A 21,185-nucleotide genomic window follows, 5' to 3' on the forward strand; every position below is an offset into this window, starting at 1 on the left:
AGTGTAGCCTGCCTTTTGCACTCAAAAGTGTGATTTTTCAATTCCATTAATTACCGTTTCCTGTTCTGCTCATTAATTTGATATAATGTAACTCTTATCCTCTCTGCTAAGTTTATTGCTGCTAGAAGAGCCTTAAAAAGCTTTGAGGGCTGCTGTCATAAGTTGTTCTTCTTTGCCTCACCCACCAGAAAGAAGTATAGCATTTATACAGACCTTGAGCATCTCTTTTCCTGAAAAAGTGTTAAATATGGTTTGTGTGGCATTTATACGAATCAAAACCTAAAGCTACAATCACTTGCTCTTCTATATTTAGATTTTCCTATTATTTTGCTCTCTGTGCATGGAGAATATTTGACGTGCACAGTGGGAGCCAGGGCATTTCAATGCTGCTTTGTGCTGTAAAATGGCTTTTGTCACCATTACCCAGTTTTCTGCCTGGGATGCTATCCTCTTTTGGTAGGAGGGGGAAGGATCAAGTATCTGAGGAGAACTTTGGTTAAGGGCCAGATGTTCATGCAATTTGGGTAGGTCTGGGAAAAGCTTGTGATGTGCAGTGAAATAATCATTTAATCCTTTGAGGTGGCTAATGGATATATCAGCCGAACCATGTAATTGGGTAGTATTGATTAACCTCATCCCCTTCCTTTGTATTAATGCTGACTACAACTTTTCATAAATGTCAATATTTTTTGCAATATTTTAGTTATTTGCAATACAAAATATAGATTTTTAAAAAACTATTAATAGGGATAGCTTGGCTTACAGTAACTTGTGGGATGCTTCACTGAAGAATTTATTTCAACATCCATTAAACCATTTATCCTACTGTATCTAACACAAAACTGGGTTTGTTTTGCATTGCAACAAATATGCATTTTTGTTGCATGTATGTTGCCTTGCTGAGTTTGAAAGCCATTGCATGGTCTTCTGCGCCTCGGAGTATTGGCAGCTTTTGTGTCTCACAATAGCAATTTCTATTGTTACCTAAATGTTTTTGACTTTGATTATTGTACTTGCAGTTTAATTGAAACAAGCTTTTGGTATCTGCTTTAGTCTGGCTTTAAATTGCTGGTGTAAAGTTCTATGTTCCAAATTAAACGTACATTTGACCTAAGTAGCATGCTGAGACTAATTTAAAGGTGACAGCATGACTCATCATTCTATTCTCATTGTATGCAATCTTGTTTTGGAAAGTGGGTAGGAAGGGGAGAAATTGGATTGATGTAGGCAAAGTATTCTTAAACTGATCCCCCCCGCCGCCCCCCAAACCCCTGGAGAATCAGTGGTGTAACCTGAGGAGATCCACTTATGTAGTCTGCTAATTGGACTGTTTAGTGCATATTGAAACACACTCGGGCTGAATGGGTAAATCTACATTTTATAGAATGACATAGAATCTACAGCACAAAAACAGGCCATTCACTCCAACTAGTCCGCTCAAGTTCATGAAAAAAAGTGTGTTCATGCTTTGGAAATAATCTTGTTTCTTTTTGATGGTGACAGGTTCTGTGTTCTGGTACTTTGTACTGCTGAACTATGTTAAGGATGAAGATCTGGCTGGATGCAGTACAGTTTGTGCATCCCTTCTCACTGCTGTTTCCAAACAACTTCAGGACCGCCTCACACCTCTTGAAGCTTTACTTCAGACCAGGTTAGTAACAAGAAAATCGCAGCAAAAACAATTGGATTTGTAACCAGAGATAAGTTTACATTAAATGGTAAATCTAAGTTTACAAGTCCAAGGCAATTTCCAACACTCAAATTCAGTTTTCTACTTAAAATTTGAATTTTTGCTAAGTAGATAAAGTTAATCCAGAAAAGTGAAAAATAAATCTTTGGGTATGTGAGTTAAGTTGGCTAGGGCTGAGCTGCAACAGTTAAAAAGAAAGCAGGGAAACTAATTGAAAGACTGCTCTCCACTTGCCTGGATGGGTGTGGCTCCAACAACACAAAGCTCAACACGATTCAGGACAAAACAGCCCTCTTGATCAGCATCCCATCCACCACTGATGCACAGTGGCAACAGTGTTTTCCATTTTCAAGATGCACTGCAGCAAGCTCACCGAAGCTCTTTCCAAACCTGTGACCTCTACCACCTAGAAGAACAAGAGCAGTAGGCGCAAGGGGACACCACCACCTGCAAGTTCCTCTACAAGCCACACACCGTCATCCTTTGGAACTAAACTGCTGTTCCTTCAATGTCGCTGGGCCAAAATTCTGGAGCTCCCTTCCTAATAGAACTTTTGGTGTACCTACAACAGAGAGACTGCAATGGTTCAAGAAGGCAGCTCACCACCACCACCTCAATGAGCAATTAAGGGCGTACAATGTCTCACCAAAGGATAAAAACAAATTGACCAAAGAACTGAAAATGACTGTCAAATAACATTCTGAATGTTTTTCATAGCTTTTTAAAATATATTAGGATGTGTTTAGGTAAACCTAAAGTTGTTCCTATATATACTGTTGGTCTTGTGTCCATCTTGTGTTTCTCTCAGAACCTCTTATTTTTCATGAGCTTTGTTACTTTTTTAGCTTAATTAACAGTTGCCATCTACTTATGCCTTCCCAGTATATAATTGCTAAATGTTTCAATTTGCTAAATATCCAGCACATAAAGCTACATTTTAGACTAAAGATTACCATAAAACTAAAATTTTGCAGTACTAAAACATTTTATGCTAACCTCTAATTTTTATGTTTCTCCTATTACAATGTTTAGTTCAGCTTGGGGTAAGACATTTGTGACTATGATCTTTAAAAAATCAATTTTATTGATGTTTCTGATTTGTGATGCAACTGTTCAATTGCATTAATTGGGAAGGGAACCCAAAAGTAAGGAATAATTTTACAGCTAAAATTTACTCAATGGTAGTAAGTGATTTTTATTTTATTCTGGTCACTGGAATGTTGAATTGTACTGTTAGGCATTTTTCTGTAGATTTTGTCCTTCCAAGCTGAGTAGCATTTCAGGCTGCATTTCAGGTTGAAATAATGGTGGTTACAGGGAGATAGTGAGATGAATTAGGTATCACAAGTGTTGGCACAACAAAATGACTTGCCAATTTTCCTACAGTTTGCTGTTCCTTGATTGTAGAGATTCATTCCCATTATTGACCATGTTTAATGGAGATTAAGATATAGTAGATGGACAATTCTTACAGTATGAGCTATTTAGCTGTCTCATGTGTTTCCCACGCTGTGTGTGTTGGCAAGCCATGTACTCAACTTATGTGTATCTTTCTCTGTAAAGTGCCTGGCCTTTGTTTGTCATATGGAGAAATGTGGAAAGTGCCTGTAACTTCTACCATTCTTGTACAGCAGACTGGGGCACCAACTTGGTCTGCCAATGCACCACATTGCTTTTAGAAATGTTGAACCTGATATTTTGCTGTATAAATCATCTGGACACACACTATTGTTGGGAGACTTGTTCAACCAGTTTTCTCTTCTTCCAACCACCTTTTCTTGCAGTGACATTCAGTAGCTTTCTGGTATCTTCTCCATCCTTCACACATGGGTCCAGACATTATGGATCACAATAACATAAGAAATAGGAGCAGGAGTAGACTATCTAGCCTGTCAAGCCTGCTTTGCCATTTAGTACTATCCTGACTGATCATGCCCCCAAACTTTGTCAACATGTCATATGGGGGAACAAACCCTGGACTTGCGTAGCTGTCTTTATATCCACACTTGGGAACAGCAGGTACTGGATAGCACTCAGAAATGAGAATGCTGGATGATTCAAAATTCCACCTCCCCTTTTAGCCTGGCGACACTGAGGCAACTTCTAGTTCTTTACCACTACTCTACCTAAAATCAGCTAACTTAATACAGAGCAATGAAAGAGAAGAGTTCAAACATGAATATGTTTTCAGGTTTTTATATTTACAAAGCCAATAAACTGGATTAGAGCTCAACATTCATAAGGAAATGAAATCTTAGTAGAAGAAAAAATGCATTGTTTCACTGATTTTAAAATATTCACCGTAATTTTAAAGCATTCTTGATAGTTGGTTGCTAGCATAATTAAATGGATATGAAAGTACTATAAACTTTTTAGTCACTAATTTTAGAAGGTGTTTCCAGTTTCATTTTCCTCCTAGTTGGTTATATTTGGTACTCACTCTTTTGAATTTTCAGGTATGGTTTGTACAGCTCACCCTTTGATCCAGTTCTATTCGATTTAGAAATGGGTGGTTCATCCTGCAAAAATGCCTACAATAGCAGCACATGCGTGCAGTCTGATGAAATAGATCTTTCTGATGTGTTATCAGGTGAGATTGCAGATGATGTAGTTTATTGAAGCCATTAAATGCTACTTTGATCCTAGTGGAAATGTTTTTTCTGCACTGTGCTGATGAGTCAATTCCCCAATCACTGTAGAGTTTTAATGTGGATAATGCTGAAGTTCTGTTGAATTTGATGATTTGTTCAATACTGTGTTCAAGGAAGGAGTTCGCAATAGTCTCTTGTTGGCTGTTAATTTAAAATGCATGTGGAGAGAAGTATTGATGTACAGGAAAGCTCCACTTGACCACTCTTCCCACAGCCTATTTGGCTGCAGGAATCGAGACAAATTAAGATTCTGAGCATATGAAATTGAGGGGAAAGAAAAGATCAGCTGGCCCATCGAGGTTGCTCCACACTATGATGACCTCCCTCCTCTTTATGCAGAGGAACAGAAGGAATGAGATTGTGCTGTCTCTATTCAGTAAAACATTCGATGTGTTCAGTGCCAACGCATTTGCTGTCTGAACTGATCAACAAAAATAAGAAACTTCTTGTACATATGTTTTGCAAATATGCACACATGAAGATGAAGTTGGTTTTTACTATGTTGGTAGATTTATAGAGATTCTGCAGATTTATTTTTTGTTATGGCACAGGCTTCTGACTTGGTTAACATATTTTGTGCCCTTCTGTGTTGTGTTGCCATTTTTATATGACACCATTGTTGCTTTCCTGATTCAGCACTGTGAGGCGGCACTACAGCATTGACAGCAGCTTTTTCATACTGCTTCAAGCAGTTGCCCAGCTGCTTTCCATAAACATTAGTGGCATGTATGTCAATTTATCTGTGATGCTTGCTTTTAGAGATCAGTAATGGAGTCTTTGCATTACTGGATTATTTGATCCAGATCTTCTGGTCTCCAGCTCATCTGAGACTGGATGTACCTCCCCAAGATGCAACTGGGGACACCTTGGGAAGCCCTGACGCAATGACTCCATGGGAATTGCCCAGGAGGTTTGAACTTCCAATGAATAATTCTCCTCCCTGGGACTCTCTGAAAAAGTCTCCAACTCTGAGTTTGAGTCGGAGACTTAAGAGAGTTCTGACTGACTTACTTTGGTTGTTACCCAGGAAATGTTAGACACAAAATTCCTAGCCTAACCCCTAGGTAACTATACACTACCCCCACCGATTCCTCCTTGACCCAACCTCACCACTCTGCCCAGCTTTCATCCTGTCAGGCTGCCATCCTACCCCCTTACCCACCCACACATTCGTACACTATGTTATGATGATAGCAGCGGTTAATTGCTGAGCAAACCAAATCCCAGAGGGAAACTTGGCTTACGTACTTTTTTTCTGTGTTCTGAAAACGAGAAGAAACCATATTGATCTCAGCAGCATGAAGTCTGGTCCCACATTTGGGATTTTAAAAATTAAAAGTAAAAATTTTATTAACAAGAAGAAAAATTTTAAGCATACAAGATTATAGTTACACAGTTAAAATTAGTCTTACAAAACATTCCCCCCAAAGACTCCCTACTTGGTCAGACCTACAAGTAAACACTTTCCAGGCAACACTCCCCTATAGATACTTAACTATAAAAACCCAGTAATATTACCCAAGGCAATCTGTTGTAGCTTTAATAAAGGCATACCATGTGATTTCTTAAACACTCTTCCCTTCCTGCTGTAGAAATTCAAGACTTCAGAATAAATTTGCTTTTTGCAACCCAAGACTTTTCTGGCTTGACTGGATAGCTGATTTCAAACCACATCTTTCTCTAAGCCTAGAGCTGTTTCCAGGAGATCTTCCTCACACTGCCAACTCCTAAGCTCTCCACAGTAACTCTAAAACACCTTTTCTCCCCTTTCATCTCGGGTTCCATTGTTCTCACACCTCTTTGAAACTCAAATCCTTCCAAATATAAAATCTTTCATGTTTCTATTTTGTCTCTGCTTTCAGGCCCATAAAATGTAATATACCCTCTTCTGTTTACCCATGGAACTCCCATAGGATGCAAAAATGTTTCTTGTTACCTCTGACTTCCCTTTGATATTCAACCAAACTCAACTTATTGAAAAATGCAAATGCTAGATCCAACCTATTTACTTGCACCTCAAACCCATCAAATTATCTCATTACAAGTGCATACCTAACGCCTCTACTCTTTCATGTTAACCTCCCAGACAACCTGTCTCTAGTAACCTTTCCCCAGCTTAATTTAATCATTTACACACACACACACGTGCACACGTACCTCCTCCTTCACAGAATAACACAATAGTTCCCTAAAATATTTTTTAAAAATTGCATCCATTCTCTCACACTAGCACACCGAGAAGCTTTGGGATGTTTAAACTCTTAACAGAATATGGCAGCTCATGCCATAAAAAGGGGTGTGGCTTCTGTGCAGATTTTCTCAGCTTCTCCCTCTGACGTATCCTGCACTGAGTGAGTTTTGCAGGATCCTCCATCAGAAGATTGGCTAGAGGTGTCAGCTGTGGCTCAGTTCATAGCACCCTCGCCTTTGAATCAGAGGGTTGTGGGTTCATGTCCCACTCCCGGAAACCAAGAACTGTGATTGTACTCGAAAAAGAGTTGCAATCTGTGACTGTTGATAACTGGAAAGAGTATCAGAAGATTGGCCGGAAAAATTGGCAGAAGATAAGTGGGTAGTTTTTTTGTCTGATCAGGGTCAGAACTGGGGGTTCTGAACCTAATCAGAAGATTTGGACCTATGGACCTTTTCTCCCTCCCACCGTGTGCTGGCCCCCCCACCGCCCCCACCCAAAGCCATATGGCAAGTTGTGCATCCGCAAATTGAAGTTCCGATGGTATGTGTGATGGAGCTGATATCAGATCCTGTCTTGCAGCATAGACAAGGCAGATTTCGTAGCATCAGCATCCTCGGTATATTACAGAACTGCTCCAAGTTATAGTTTGGTAATATGAAGATATGCGAGCATCCATAACTTATGTTGTCATTAGTTGCTCTTTATGCATAACACCAATCACTTTGCTTAAATTGTATTCAGTGATATTGAGCATTGTGTGCCCACAGTACCATGCACCTAGCGACACACATTAGGATAGTTTTGTGGACAGAAAATATTAATTATGCCATTTTAAATGTTCAAATTAAACTATCTGTATATAGGTTCTTAATGCTTTTAAAGTTTGCTGACCTGAGCACTGCTAAGTTCTGTCATATTCAGGCAGCTTTGTATTGAATGAAGTATCCCTATCAATACACTACCCTTTAAGAATTTGAACCTTACTTTATGGAGACGAAGATTCCAGTAGTTTTGACCACAATATATGCAAATATTTGGTTAAAGTTAAAGACCATGGCAGGTAGTTTTCTTCATCAAAGACATAGCTGTCATTTTATACTGTAAAACTTTCTAGTTAAATTAGATATTTCATTCTAATTTTGTGTTTCTATCTGGTGTTGCCCCTTTTAAATCCCCCACCTTCTCTCCCCACCCCCATCCAATTTTTTCATTGCTCTTCCTCTTCCCAACCTGTCTATTCTTCACTATGCTGTATACGCACTAAATGTAAGGGACTTAACTGTAAATATGTATCCTTCTGCAGGAAATGGGAAAATGAGCAGTTGTGCTGCAGCAGAAGGAAGTTTTACAGCTCTGACTGGTCTCCTGGAAGTAGAGCCTCTGCACTTTAGCTGTATTTCAACAAGCGATGGCACAAGAGTGGAAAGAGATGATGCAAGTGAGTTGAGAAACACCAATTTCAATAGAACCCAGACACCTATTCTCAGTAACTAATTGTCCTGGCTTAGCCTCATCACCCTGCCTTATGGGGATGGCCAAAAGGACTCTATTACTTCCCCATGTGCCAGTAAATATCCCAAAATGTATGCAGACGTAAATGGTTTCTTTTGGGATATATGACCATGAAGCTGACAAAATTGGATTGTTTTGTATTCAATGGCTGAGAATGTGCACAGTGGACTATGGTATCCCTAAGAGGTAATTTGAGCAGGAGCAGGAAACAATATGGATGCCTAGCACTTTTTAAATTAAAATTTAAAGTTTACCTTTCAGATCAAAGACTGAATCATTATTGTATTTTAACTGTGCATGTTTCTGCTTTCCTGCTGTCTAGTGACTGGCTTTGGACTTACAACAGCAGTGGGTGGGCTTACAACTGGTACAGTAGGAGAAGCCTCAACAGCACTGAGTTCAGCAGCTCAAGTAGCCCTTCAGTCCCTCTCCCATGCTATGGCTTCAGCAGAGCAACAGCTACAGGTTCTGCAGGAGAAACAACAGCAGTTGCTAAAACTTCAGCAGCAGGTGAGCAGGGAGGTTTGAATTCTATTTCTCGATTACGGAAACCAAGGCTAAAATTTGGTGGCCCTGATTTTACCTGATCCTCCTTATGGATTTAAATATGTTACCGTCATGCTTAAATACAAATAACAATAAGTCGAGCAACAGTTTGATGCACAGACGAAATGTGAGCATTTAGTTTTGTGTTACTGTTGGCCATGGGAAAACCTGGTGTGAGGTTAGATAATAGCAGGGATAGTTGCTTTACACAAGCTCAGATCCTAAAGACCAAATTTCATTTTCCTGTGTTTTTTCTAACTTATAATTGGCAACCGCACGAGCTGCAATAAGGTAGTTTAATGGACCACTCTTTTTTTTAAATATAACAGAAAGCCAAGCTGGAAGCCAAGTTGCATCAGACTACGGCAGCGGCAGTAGCAGCGGCAGCACCTGGAGTCGGACCTATTCACAACTCGGTGACTTCAAGTGCCTCCACAGCACCTGGTTTTTTCATACATCCTGCCGATGTCATTCCTCCCACTCCTAAAACAACACCACTGTTCATGACTCCGCCTTTAACGCCACCCAATGAGGTAGTCTCTGCAGCAATCAGTGCAGAGTTAGCACAGCTCTTTCCTGGCTCAGTTATTGATCCTCATCCCGTCACTGTGGCCATTCATTCAAAAAATACCAACAAGTCCAAAACGGTATGTTTGGAGGTGTCACACTAATTTATTTTTTTTTTTAAATTGCTGTGCGTATTTGAATGCAAGTAGGCTTTTTAAATCTGTTAAACATAATTGCATACAGTTCCAATTAACCTTTTTTTAAAAAAGACCTGCCTTTTATAGCCAGTTAAATTAGCTCAGTGAGCAAGATTCAGACATGGATTTTCACAAGGCATTCCAAGATGTTTTGCCAGAGGTTTGTTATAAACATTGGTGTGTGGAAATGTAGCAACAAAGGTAGAAATTTGTTGGACAAGAAACAAGCGATTGGTGTTAGCCGGTGTTGCTTCAGTTGGAGAACAATAGCTATTGGTGTATCCCTGTGGGCAGTGCAAAGCCCGCTTTATTCATTTTGATTATTTAAATTTGTATTTGGATGTAGGGCGAACAATATGGAAATTTGCTAACAAATGTAAGGATTTTGGAAGAAAAATTTGAAATCATAAATTTACAGCTTGTAAGGGGGTCATTTGGTCCATCATGTCCACGTCAGCCAGCAAGTAACCATCTAGCCTAATCCCACTTTCCAACTCTTGATCCATAGACTTGTAGGTTATGGCACTTCAAGTGCACATCCAAGTACTTTTTAAATGTTATGAGGGTTTCTGCCTTTACCACCCATTCGGGCAGTGAGTTTCATATCTTCTCCATTCTCTGGGTGGAAAATATTCCTCTTGAAACTCTTGTAAAGCTCATACCTATTAACGAGGGGGCATAAATTTAGGGATGGACCCCTCAACCAATGGGAATAGGGCCGCCTTATCCACATTATCTAGAACCCTTATAATTTTATACATTTCAATTAGGTCTCCCTTCAGCCCCCTCTGTTTCAAAGAAAACAACCTGGAGGCTAACCAGTCTTTCCTCATAAATAAAGCTTTCCAGACCAGACAACAACCTCGTAAATTACCTCTCAGCCCTCTCTAGTGTAATCACATCTTTCCTATAGTGCGGTGACCAGAATTGCATGCAGTACCCCAGATGTGTCCTAGGAATATGAGCTTAATGAAAAGACTTTAACTGGTGTGGCTGAGCAGAGACACTTAGGAGTTTCAAGACGTTCGTTCATTCATTCATGTGTGCTCTGCCCAAAAGCAGGCCCTTGACTTATTGTCTCCTGATGCTTCATCCTGAACCGTTTCTTGACATTTTTTGTCAGTGGTGGTTTGCCAATGCTTTCTACTGAGGCAGGGTGAGGAGGCTGATCCCAAATCTACCTCAGTTGGAATGTGAATCAAACCGTTCAAAATGTTCATATAAGCATTCCACATGCTAAAAGGCTAACTGGCCCCCTTAAAATACATAGGGAGTTTAAGTACATAATTCAGTGAAGTATGTGTGTCAGTTGAAAAGTCCAATAGTATTTTGGGTTTTATAAGTAAGGGCTTACAGTACATGAGTAAAGAGATAATTTGTACAATGCACAATTAGGTCACGGTTAGTGTACTATGTATAATTTTGGGTGCTGCATAACAGAAAGGGCACTTTCTTGTTGCTGTCTTCGATATTATGTCTCGAGCAGCAATAAAATGCTATTTGCCTGTGATGTTTAAGTGTCACCTTGCAATCTATAAACAAAAAGTTAATAATTTGTGAATTGTGATTTGCTGAATGGTGCATGTCATGCAGAATGCCTTATTTCCTTATTTTGTATGCATAATATGGGGAATGAAACTACTCAATGGGCAAGCATGATTCATTTTTATTCTGCTGGCCTGTTTGAAGACCACTGCCAGAAATATGTTTGGGGTTGCGTGTTGAGTTCACAAGTAAACCACAGCTGATTGTACCAGATTCTTTATGTGACACTTCATTTAATTATCAATTTTTGGATGTTAACTCTACAAAATGTTTTTTTTTTTTTTGCAGAGTCCTCTGGGGACTGGTCTAGCACTAGCAATTTCTCATGCTTCTCACCTACTTCAGCCTCCACCGCATCAATCTATTATCATTGAACGCATGCACTCAGGTAGATAAACATTTTGTATAATTCTTACACTGCAATATTTCAGAGCTGTATAAAACATTTATTTTTCTTGTTTTCTTGCTTCCTCCCCTGAAAGTGTTGACTACTGCATTTCTTCCAAGTGTTGGTTATCTTATTGTGACATCCAGATGGCCATTTTTTTCAACTGAGCCCAAACAGATAATGTAGGCAGGCTATTTAATTGTGAAACACCTCACAGCCAAGCTTGATGGCATCTCTACCTGATGTCCATGTGTGTTCCTTTCCAGCAGGGATTCGAGGCTGGCTGTCAGAAATGTGAATTCTGACCAATTTTCTTTCTCCCTTCCCTAGCCAGGGGCACGGAGGTTGATTGTTGTGTTGTGCTGTGTTTGATACCTTGGTTGAGATCTGTTACCAGACCTTACGGTTTGTACAACAAAAGCATTTGCTGCCATTATCAGTTGAACTTTCAGTGCCCTACCTGTAACTTTGAAACCATGTCCACCTTTTGGGTTCTAGAGCATTTTGATGAAAGAGAGAAGAGGATTTGGAGAAAGAGAGGAAAGAAGTGAAATAATTTTAAAAACAGTTCAATTTTAATAGGTTTCACTCTCAAGATGGTCTTTCCTGCTGCAAAACCTTGCTACACATTGAGCAAAGTATTAATTTTTAATTTACTCCCATACTGATATTTAAACTTTCTCCCCCTGCATATCATTGGTATAATGTTTATATAAGCATTTTGTAACAGAAAATCCTGCTCTGTTTGGCAATTTAAATTGGATTTTGTTTTTCCAATTTAGGGGCACGAAGGTTTGTGACGCTGGATTTTGGGAGACCAATACTTTTGACTGATATATTGATCCCAACCTGTGCAGACTTGGCATCTTTATCAATTGACATTTGGACTCTGGGAGAAGAAGTGGATGGAAGACGTTTAGTGGTGGCCACAGATATTAGTACACACTCATTAATTCTTCATGATTTACTGCCTCCACCTGTTTGCAGATTCATGAAGGTATGTATCCTATTAAGCTACATGGAACAATAACAATTTGCACTTGTATGACACTTTTTAAGCCAGATAAACACCAAGAAAGTTTTGACAAAAGTCAAAAATGAGCCAAAGGAAATATTAGATGGGGTAACTAAAAACCTAGTCAAAGAGTTGGGTTTCGGGGAGGTACTTAAAGGAGGAAAATAGGTGGAGCGGTTTAAGGAGGGAAACTCCAGAGCTTGGATAGCTGAAGACACAGCTGCCAATGGAGGGGAAAAAGAATTTCAGCATGCACGTGACCAGAGTTCTTGGGTAAGGCTGAAGAAGGGTATAGAAATGGGACAGGGTAAGACTGTGAAGGGATTTGAACACACAGGAGAATTTTAAATTTGCAGTATTTACCGGAAGCCAGTATTGCTCAACGAGCAGAGAGGTGATGACTGGGGAGAACTTGGTATGGGATAGGATATGGGTCGTAGAGTTCTGGGCGAGCTGAAGCTTATGAAGGATGCAGGATGGGAGGCCAATGAAGAGAACATTGCAAACATTGAGTCTCAAGGTAACAAAGACATGGATGAGGGTTTCAAATAGGAAATGGACTGAATAATGATGGAGAGATGCCATGTTATGGAGGTGGATATAGACAGTTTTTGTGAAGGAGAGGTTACGGGGTCAGAAACTCAACTCAAAATCACATGGGGCACCAAAATTCAGAACAGTCTGGCTCAACCTTAGACAGTGTCTGGATATGAGGTTGGTGTCAAGGATACCATGAGTGTGGTGGGGCCAAAGATGATGATGAACTTTAGAATTGAGATAAATCAATGAGAAGGAAATTGCTTGATGTTTTCTATGTTTCATTTTAAACAAAATCGATAAACAAGATCAAGAAGCCTCTTATCAATTTTTTTGAACCAAATCCTCTTATTTGTTTCGCAGATCACAGTGATTGGGCGTTATGGTAGCACAAATGCAAGAGCTAAAATACCACTGGGGCTGTATTATGGACACACTTACATCTTACCATGGGAAAGTGAGATCAAGTTAATACATGATCCCCTAAAAGGTGAAAGTGATTCTGCAAGCCAGCCAGAAATGGAACAGCAATTAACAATGATGATAGCTCTTCAAGAAGATATACAGTGCAGGTTAGTTTAATCGTTTTGATAGGTGCAGATATAGGCTGGTCTTTTATTTCCTTTACCCATCTCTTGCAAATGATGGGTTATACTGGGGCGTACAACTACTCGAGGTGGTGGCCATATGGTTCTCCATTGAGGGATGATTCTTAACGGATGGGTGACTTTTGACCATTTAATTGTGGGATAGTGGGGTATTACAGCCATCTCTGTTGTCATCGCAGAATGCATTCATAAGTTGATCTGTCCAGCATCAATTGCTTTATAGTGGTCAGGAACAGGAAATATGATTGTCTTCCCCATTCCCTACCTTAGTGGGTGTAGATAGCTCTCCTGTTGATCTTAGCTGCAACTGGCAGACCTGCATTTTTCTTTTTTTGAGTAATGCCACTTTCTGCTTTCAAAATACATTTTCTGCTGCTTAATGTTTCATAAAATGTTCTGCAAACTGGTATGGAGTCAAAATGCAGAAATCATAGAGTCTTACAGCATAGTTGATGAAATCCGATTGGTCCCACTCTCCTGTTCTTTCCCCATAGACTTGCAAATTCTCCCTGTAAAAAGTGGAAAATGGAAAAGTGCTCCTAAAATTGCAGCATTCTCAATAAGCTGAAATAGTGTTTTTGAAGACTTGGTGCCATTGCTGTCCTTGAATGGCTAATGTGCATAGTACCCTGCACAGTAAACCCTGTAGCACTTGGTGTAGTTAGTACAGGATGTTGTGCAACTTTAAACTTTAGTAGCTTCGGGTGTACCCGTGATAGAAGCAAACTGTAAATGGCGTATGAAACATTATTCATAAAGTTTTTTTTTAATGTTAATGTTGGTACTGCTGTGTTGATGCCTCCTGTTTGAAGATGAACTGTGTGTTATGGCTAACACAACTTAAACCCATAACAGCTGAGAGGAAAATTCACTACTCATAGGAAAAATGCAGCATAAGAATCCAATTAACAATTAAGTTTCTGTCATGTGTACATCCAAAGTTATTAAGGTTGAAATTTGAACAGAGATTTTTGAAACACCCTGTGTTAAGCCATATAAAACATCAAGTCCATTATGTGTGCTGATGGCTGCTATGATGCTACAACTGCTTCAGTAATTGAAATGTGAAAAGCAGATGGCCATCTTTGATCACTACCCTGGGACTAGTGCTGGAAAACGAGTGGATTGTTGACTGTTGGTAGGATTGAGCTCTGTTGTTCATGCTAGCGTACCATGTTTGATTGTATGCTCACCCCTGAAAGGTAGCCACTTAGGCAAGGTACTGAAGGGTTGGCAGCATTTATGGAACCCTGACCAGGGGAGGAAGGATGAGGGGGAGAAAGTCAGAATTTTTAAAATGTCATCCCATTGAAATGGTTTATTGTATTATGTTTATAGCAGTTTTCTTGGTTAATCAGTCAGAGTAACATTGATAGTGACCTCTTTTTGTGGTCTATAAGGAAGATGATATTAATGAGGGGAAACGAAAAGGAGACCAAAAATTGAACTAAAAAAATCTTTGTTAGAACCATTATGGGACCAAAGAACACACATGTTTATGGATTTTGTTTGGTAGTAAGTATAGTCTATTTATCAATTGTAATTTGTTTTGACAGATATAACCTTGCTTGCCATAGGCTGGAAACTTTGCTGCAGAATATTGACTTACCTCCACTGAACAGTGCTAATAATGCTCAGTACTTCTTAAGGAAGCCTGACAAAGCAGTTGAGGAGGATAGTAAAGTATTTTCAGCATATCAGGACTGCATTCAGTTGCAGCTTCAGCTAAATCTGGCCCATCATGCTGTGCAACGCCTTAGAGTGGCTCTTGGATCCAGCAGGAAGACCCTTCCAGAAACATATGATTCAACGGAATTGATTCAGAATTCTTCTACAGAACAACTGCGCACAATCATCCGATACCTTCTGGACACACTGCTGAGCCTTTTACATTCGTCCAGTGGTTTGTGACAACTTTTTCTTATCTTTTTTGGAAGTGTTCATGTATAATGTTCATGCATCGTATTAAACTAAATGACCATCCAAGAGAATGCAACCATGGTTTCCCCATCAGTATAAAAGTGGGTTCAATTTCTTCTCAGGCTGGGAAGACATACGTAATGTGGGAGCTTGGAGTGGTGCAAAGACATATGATGCGCACCAGTCTTAGGTGACATTGAGCACATTGTATTTCAGACCAAGTGTAAACTGTTTGCCTGCTCAGATGTTCCAGCAAAACAGCTGATTATTTAAAATACCATCATTGCTTAAACCACCTTGCATAGAGAAAACCCTTTATGCTATTCCCCTTGGTCCTTCCAAGTATTATTTCAGTTTTGTTTTGAGATTGTTAGAAGCTGCTAAATTAAATATGTATGAGCTATGGAATGTCGGCACAGAGGAGGTGATTTGCTGATTGATGTAGATCTGTGTAACGCTTGTCAAATTAGCCTTTTTAAAATTTACTGATTCAGAAAGGTGGGGCAGTCCAATCTATATTAGTGTTTGGGTTAGCTCTGAAGTTAATGGCATTTATTTAGTGTATGCAGAACCAGCTTATAATTTGAACCATTTTAGAACTTTGTCTCCACCAGCATGTAAAATGTTTATGCCGCCAGATAGTTTTATTAGTGGACATGATTTAACGGTATGGAACCTGGTTTCTGTTTGCTAGTCAGGATATTTCATTGTCGTGAAAGGCCCCATTGGTGAAGATTTGTGGTCTTCTATCCCTATCCAGTTTGAAAGCAGTTGAGAAGTGTCCAACTGTGACGTTGAACCTGGTTGATTCATAGGGTAGGAGATTATATGGTAATTTATGGGAGCATTTGCTGTCCACTCTTCATGCTAGTGAGTTGGTTCAGGAAAGGTCAACTATATTGGGTGTCTCAGATAGCACAGTGCTGCTGGTGAATCGATACATCGGAGAAGTGACATCATTTTTCCACAAAGTCTATTCGCCAATTTTGCCAGTGTATCTGTATATGAGCAGGAGCTATATTGCAGATAAGTGGTAACCATGGGAATGGAGTAGAGTGCAGTGTGCCTGACACAAATCAGTCTTATTCAATTGGGCATCCTCCAATTTAATGTGTGGTGAATGATCCCTATTGAGAGTGCTGTATTCCACAACTGATTAGCAGAGTGAAAACAGATGGATGTAAAACAATTTGAATCCTGATAAACCTATAGTCGCTTTCCTAAGATATCAATTTGAAACAGTTTCTGCAGGTAATATGTAAACATATAAGTAATATTTTACCTCTTCTGATTTGTTATACTCTTAACACTTCATTATTCAAAAACTGATATTTTACGATAATTTGGCAGCGTGAGAGAAAAGTGAAACAAGCGAGCATTTTGAAAACTTGGCAGAGGCATGAATCAGTAGTTTGAGAACACATCATGACTAAAAATATTTTGGATATTACTTTTACTGAGCCACTGGGGAAAAAATTAAAAATTAGGGTAGGAATGATCGATTTCTTATCTATCATCTTCCCCCATAGTGTGTGAGATTGACTTTTATTGCTTAGAGAATTTCTGTAGAAATTCAAAATCTTGGTCAGCTTCAGATTGCATTCTTAATAGCTGGACTTGTGGCTGGATTCCACCTGGCTCCACTTGTTCTCTCATTGAGCAATTTCTCCTTTATCTTGTCTCACTCCCTGGAACATTCCTTGTTCCAGTCCTGCTTGGGCCGCCTCCCACAACTCTCTCTTCCTGATATATCGATGACTCTATCGGTGTCATTTCCTGCTCTCATCTGGAACTTGAAAAAATAATCAACTTTGCTTCCAATTTCCATCCTTCCCTCACCTTCACATGGTCCAACTTGAAAAATTCTCTTCCGTTCCTTGACTTCTCTGCCTCCATTTCTGGTGATAGACTCTCTAGTAATATTCATTACAAGCCCACTGACTCCCATAGCTACCTTGACTACACTATCTCATACCCTGCTTCCTGTAAGGACCCTATTCCATTGTCCCAGTTTCTCTGTCTCCGTGCAACCATTCTGACGATGCTACCTTCCACCACGACACTTCCAATTTTTCTTCCTTTTTCCTGATCCTAGGATTTACCCCCCTGCACTGTGGTTGACAGGGCCCTCAAATGTGTCTGATCCATGTCCTGAACTTCTACACTCACTCTTTCTCCTCCCTCCCAGAGGCCCAATAAGGTCCCCCTTGTCCTCACTTTGCACCCCACCAGCCCCCGTATTGAAAGGATTATCCTCTGCGATTTCCACCACCTCCAGCATGATGCCACCACCAAACACATTTTTCCCTCCTCTGTCAGCATTCCGAAGGGACCGCACCCTCCGGGACACCCTGGCCCACTCCTCTACCATCCATAACACCTCATCACCTTCCCAAGGCACCTTCCCATGCAATCGCAGGAGGTGTAATACCTGCCCTCTACCTCCTCCCCCCCCACTACCCAAGGCCCCAAACACACCTTTCAGGTGAAGCAGTGATTTGCTTGTACTGCTTTCTGTTTAGTCTACTGAGTTTGCTGCTAATAATGCAATCTCTTCTATATCGGGGAGATCAAACACAGACTGGGTAACCGCTTTAAGGAACACCTCTGCTCAGTCTGCAAGCATGATCCTGAACATCCAGTTGTTTGCCATTTCAATTCAGCATCTTGCTCTCATGCTTACATTCCTGCCGTTGGCCTCCTGTAATGTTCCAGTGAAGCGCAACCAAGCTGGAGGAACAGCACCTTAGCTTCATATTAGGTACTTTACAGCCTTCTGGACTCGACCTTGAGTTTAACAAGTTCAGACCATGAACTCTGTCCTCCATTTTGAATTTTTTTATCCCCCAAGTGCCAGTCTGTGTCTTTTCATGTTTTTGCTTTCAGAGCTGACCTTTATTCTGCTATTAACACCTATTCTTGACCAATGCTTTGTTTCTTTAGTATTACCATCCCACTCCCTTTTCCTTTGTTCCATGGCATCTTTGTAATTTAAGCTCCCCTGCCTTCTAACCTATCCCTGACCTTTCCCTTTTGTTCCACCTGATCTTCCTCTCCTCCATCCTTTTTCAACAGCATAAACCCATCACATTTCTACCTCTCTTCAGTTCTGAAGAAGAGTCATATTGGACTTGAAACATTAACCCTGTTTCTCACTCTACAGATGCTGCCAGACCTGCTGAGTTTTTCTAGCACTTCGTTTTCATTACATTCTTAGTGGTATGTCTGCCTGCAAAACGCTGCAGGAATGTGAAAATACAAAAAGAGATTGTTGGCATCTCATGAGTTATTTCAAGTAACCTACTACTCCCTGCCCTACATCTATGTTAAAATAGAAATTCAGATAATGTTGGTGCATATAGCGCCCTAATGATAGAAATAAGACATTTGATGTGCTGTACCCAACTGGTAGTGCCGGTGCTCATTATCTTTCTGCTAATGGTACATTTGTGTATTTTCAAAAAAAACGTAGGTCATGCTGTGCCAGCGGTTCTTCAAAATACGTTCCATGCCCAGGCCTGTGAAGAACTATTCAAACATCTGTGTATCAGTGGTACCCCAAAAATACGATTGCATGCTGGACTGTTGCTTGTGCAGCTTTGTGGTGGTGAGAGATGGTGGGGACAGTTCCTGTCCAATGTTTTACAAGAGCTTTATAACTCAGAGCAACATCTCATCTTCCCACAAGACAGGTAGGTACATGGTTTGAGCATCACCACGAGTGGTATGCATAACATAAAAATAAGCATGAATGAAATAATCACTTAATTGTACAAAATCTTACATAAATTCAGTCTTTTTAAAGCAGTGCTTTTTGATAAAATGCAAGTTATTTTCCTTCAGCTCTAATATTTGAAGTAGAGAAAGCAGTGCGACCTAGAGATGTTGAAACTCCAGTTATTCAAAAGATTTGGTGTTTCTTCAAAACAAAGATCTCAAAGCCTTACTACAGGCCAAACCAATAAATTAGTTAGCTAACTCATATATTTACTATTTCCATAAGCTCATAATTTATACTTTTCATTACTTCCTTTTTGTTTCAGGGTTTTCATGTTACTTTCCTGCTTTGGTCAACGATCACTGAGTAACAGTGGGGTCTTAGAAGGCCTATTGAACCTTTTGGATAACTTGTTGTCATCTCTGCAACCACAGATGGCAACGTATAGACGTACAGAGGGTAAGTCTGTATTTATATTTAAATGTGAGCAGTGAAACAATTCGTTTTTGAACAGAGTTCATGTACCATTTGTGTTTACATACCCTATGGAATGAAGTTTCTTTTTCAAATCAATTTTTAACTGTTTATTATTTACATAAAATCCTTGTTAAACAGTTTTTAGAAAAATTGCTCGAGGTGTAGGTAATGCTGACAAAATCAAATTTATTGCCCATTCACAAGTTCCTTGGGAAGACTGTGCTGGTGAGCCGTCTCCTTAAAACACTGCAGCCATTGAGTTGATGGTGCTAAGAGGAAATTCCAGAATTTTGATGCAACGACAATTCTGAATTCCTGTTCTGGTTTGCAATTAAGCATAGAATATTTTATAAAACCGTTCCATGTGGCTAAAAGTCTTATGCTAACCTGACCTTCTACTAAAAGTTATTGGTATGCCCTTTGAGCCAGAACATTTAGTAAATATTTTGCTTTTTTAGGGACAAGACAATTTGGTGTCTTACCATGCCTGTTTTATTTCCCTATATTTTTAACCCTTCAGGTGTGCTGGACATTCCAATGGTCAGTTGGGTTGTAATGCTGGTATCTCGGCTGTTGGACTATGTTGCAAGTGTTGAAGATGAAGTGGCTGCAGCCAAAAAGCCGTTAAATGGTAAAGACAGAGAACGGATACTGACAGGTATACTTCATTACAAAGTTGCAATAGGTTTAATCTCTAATTTAATTTGTTTATTTACCTGCAGCACTAAATCATTGTAAAGTCAATTTTTTTTCTCACATTTCCTGGAATCTCCTCAACCTTGCAAGTTGATAGGAAATGACCAGCATTGCACTTGCCAGTGTTGTAAATAGCCAGTTAATTGCGCAGTACAGATTGGTTTACCCCTGTACAGCTCTAATAAAAAGCTTGCACTAGTTAATTATAGGACAAAGCAGTTTTGTGCCCTTCTGTGGTGCAGTGCAGATGTAGTTTACAAATGCACTGTGCAAACTGGCCATATTGAATAATGTTAAGAAATCTATTTGGCCCCAGCTTGAATGATTTGAATTCTGAGGTAAACATTGCTTGGCTTAAGTGCGGAATAAAGGACTGGAGTTTCCTCTCTGCTCTAGGTAACCAGTGGAGTTTCATCAATAACAATCTTCAGTCACAGTGTTCAGGCAAATCCACCAAAGGCAGCAGCAGTCTTGACCGGTTATATTCAAGAAAAATTCGAAAGCAACTCATACACCATAAGCAGGTATTAATTCATCTGTTGCTGTATGTTTGAACTTTGTTTAGATTTTGCATTTGGCTTCATAATCCAGTACTTTGGCAAATGTTAAAGCTATCGTAATCAGTTTCTTTAAAAATTACAAAATTAAAATTGCTAAGACATTAATTGCAGCATGCATAGAACAAATATGGGACCACTCTACAATTACTATATTTGGGTGAAAGAAAGCTAGTGTGGTTTAGGAAGATGCTCATCTAAGCAAGTTTGCCTCTTTTAAGTTGGGCTGTGAGATACAGTGTAATCCGGACTTGACTCTGATGCGCTGTGCCAAGTGTTGGAATATAGTTTTCCACCTGCCACTGCCCATGTGAGTTCCTGATTTTCACTGGACTAGTAAACAGATATTGTACTCATTCCCAGGGAGGGATGGTCAGAAAGATAGTTATTCCAGGCATGCTTGTAGTTGCATCAAGAGATGCATTTG

General features: G+C 39.7%; 1 protein-coding gene across 4 annotated transcripts in view; it reads left to right on the forward strand.

Annotated features, from left to right (window-relative positions):
* Positions 1 to 21,185, forward strand: part of birc6 (baculoviral IAP repeat containing 6) — a 242,055-nt gene that overhangs the window by 76,640 nt on the left and 144,230 nt on the right. For all 4 annotated transcript variants that reach the window (XM_078557316.1, XM_078557318.1, XM_078557319.1 and 1 more), the window contains exons 21-33: positions 1,504 to 1,651; positions 4,147 to 4,280; positions 7,839 to 7,973; positions 8,370 to 8,557; positions 8,923 to 9,240; positions 11,131 to 11,230; positions 12,013 to 12,227; positions 13,146 to 13,354; positions 14,947 to 15,293; positions 18,783 to 19,002; positions 19,354 to 19,487; positions 20,026 to 20,163; positions 20,598 to 20,725. In XM_078557316.1, coding sequence (XP_078413442.1) covers positions 1,504 to 1,651; positions 4,147 to 4,280; positions 7,839 to 7,973; positions 8,370 to 8,557; positions 8,923 to 9,240; positions 11,131 to 11,230; positions 12,013 to 12,227; positions 13,146 to 13,354; positions 14,947 to 15,293; positions 18,783 to 19,002; positions 19,354 to 19,487; positions 20,026 to 20,163; positions 20,598 to 20,725 — 2,414 coding nt within the window. The remainder of the gene's footprint in view (positions 1 to 1,503; positions 1,652 to 4,146; positions 4,281 to 7,838; positions 7,974 to 8,369; positions 8,558 to 8,922; positions 9,241 to 11,130; positions 11,231 to 12,012; positions 12,228 to 13,145; positions 13,355 to 14,946; positions 15,294 to 18,782; positions 19,003 to 19,353; positions 19,488 to 20,025; positions 20,164 to 20,597; positions 20,726 to 21,185) is intronic.

This window comes from Cetorhinus maximus, chromosome 14 (genome assembly GCF_964194155.1).
Source record: "Cetorhinus maximus chromosome 14, sCetMax3.hap1.1, whole genome shotgun sequence".
NCBI classification, from domain to species: Eukaryota; Metazoa; Chordata; class Chondrichthyes; order Lamniformes; family Cetorhinidae; genus Cetorhinus; species Cetorhinus maximus.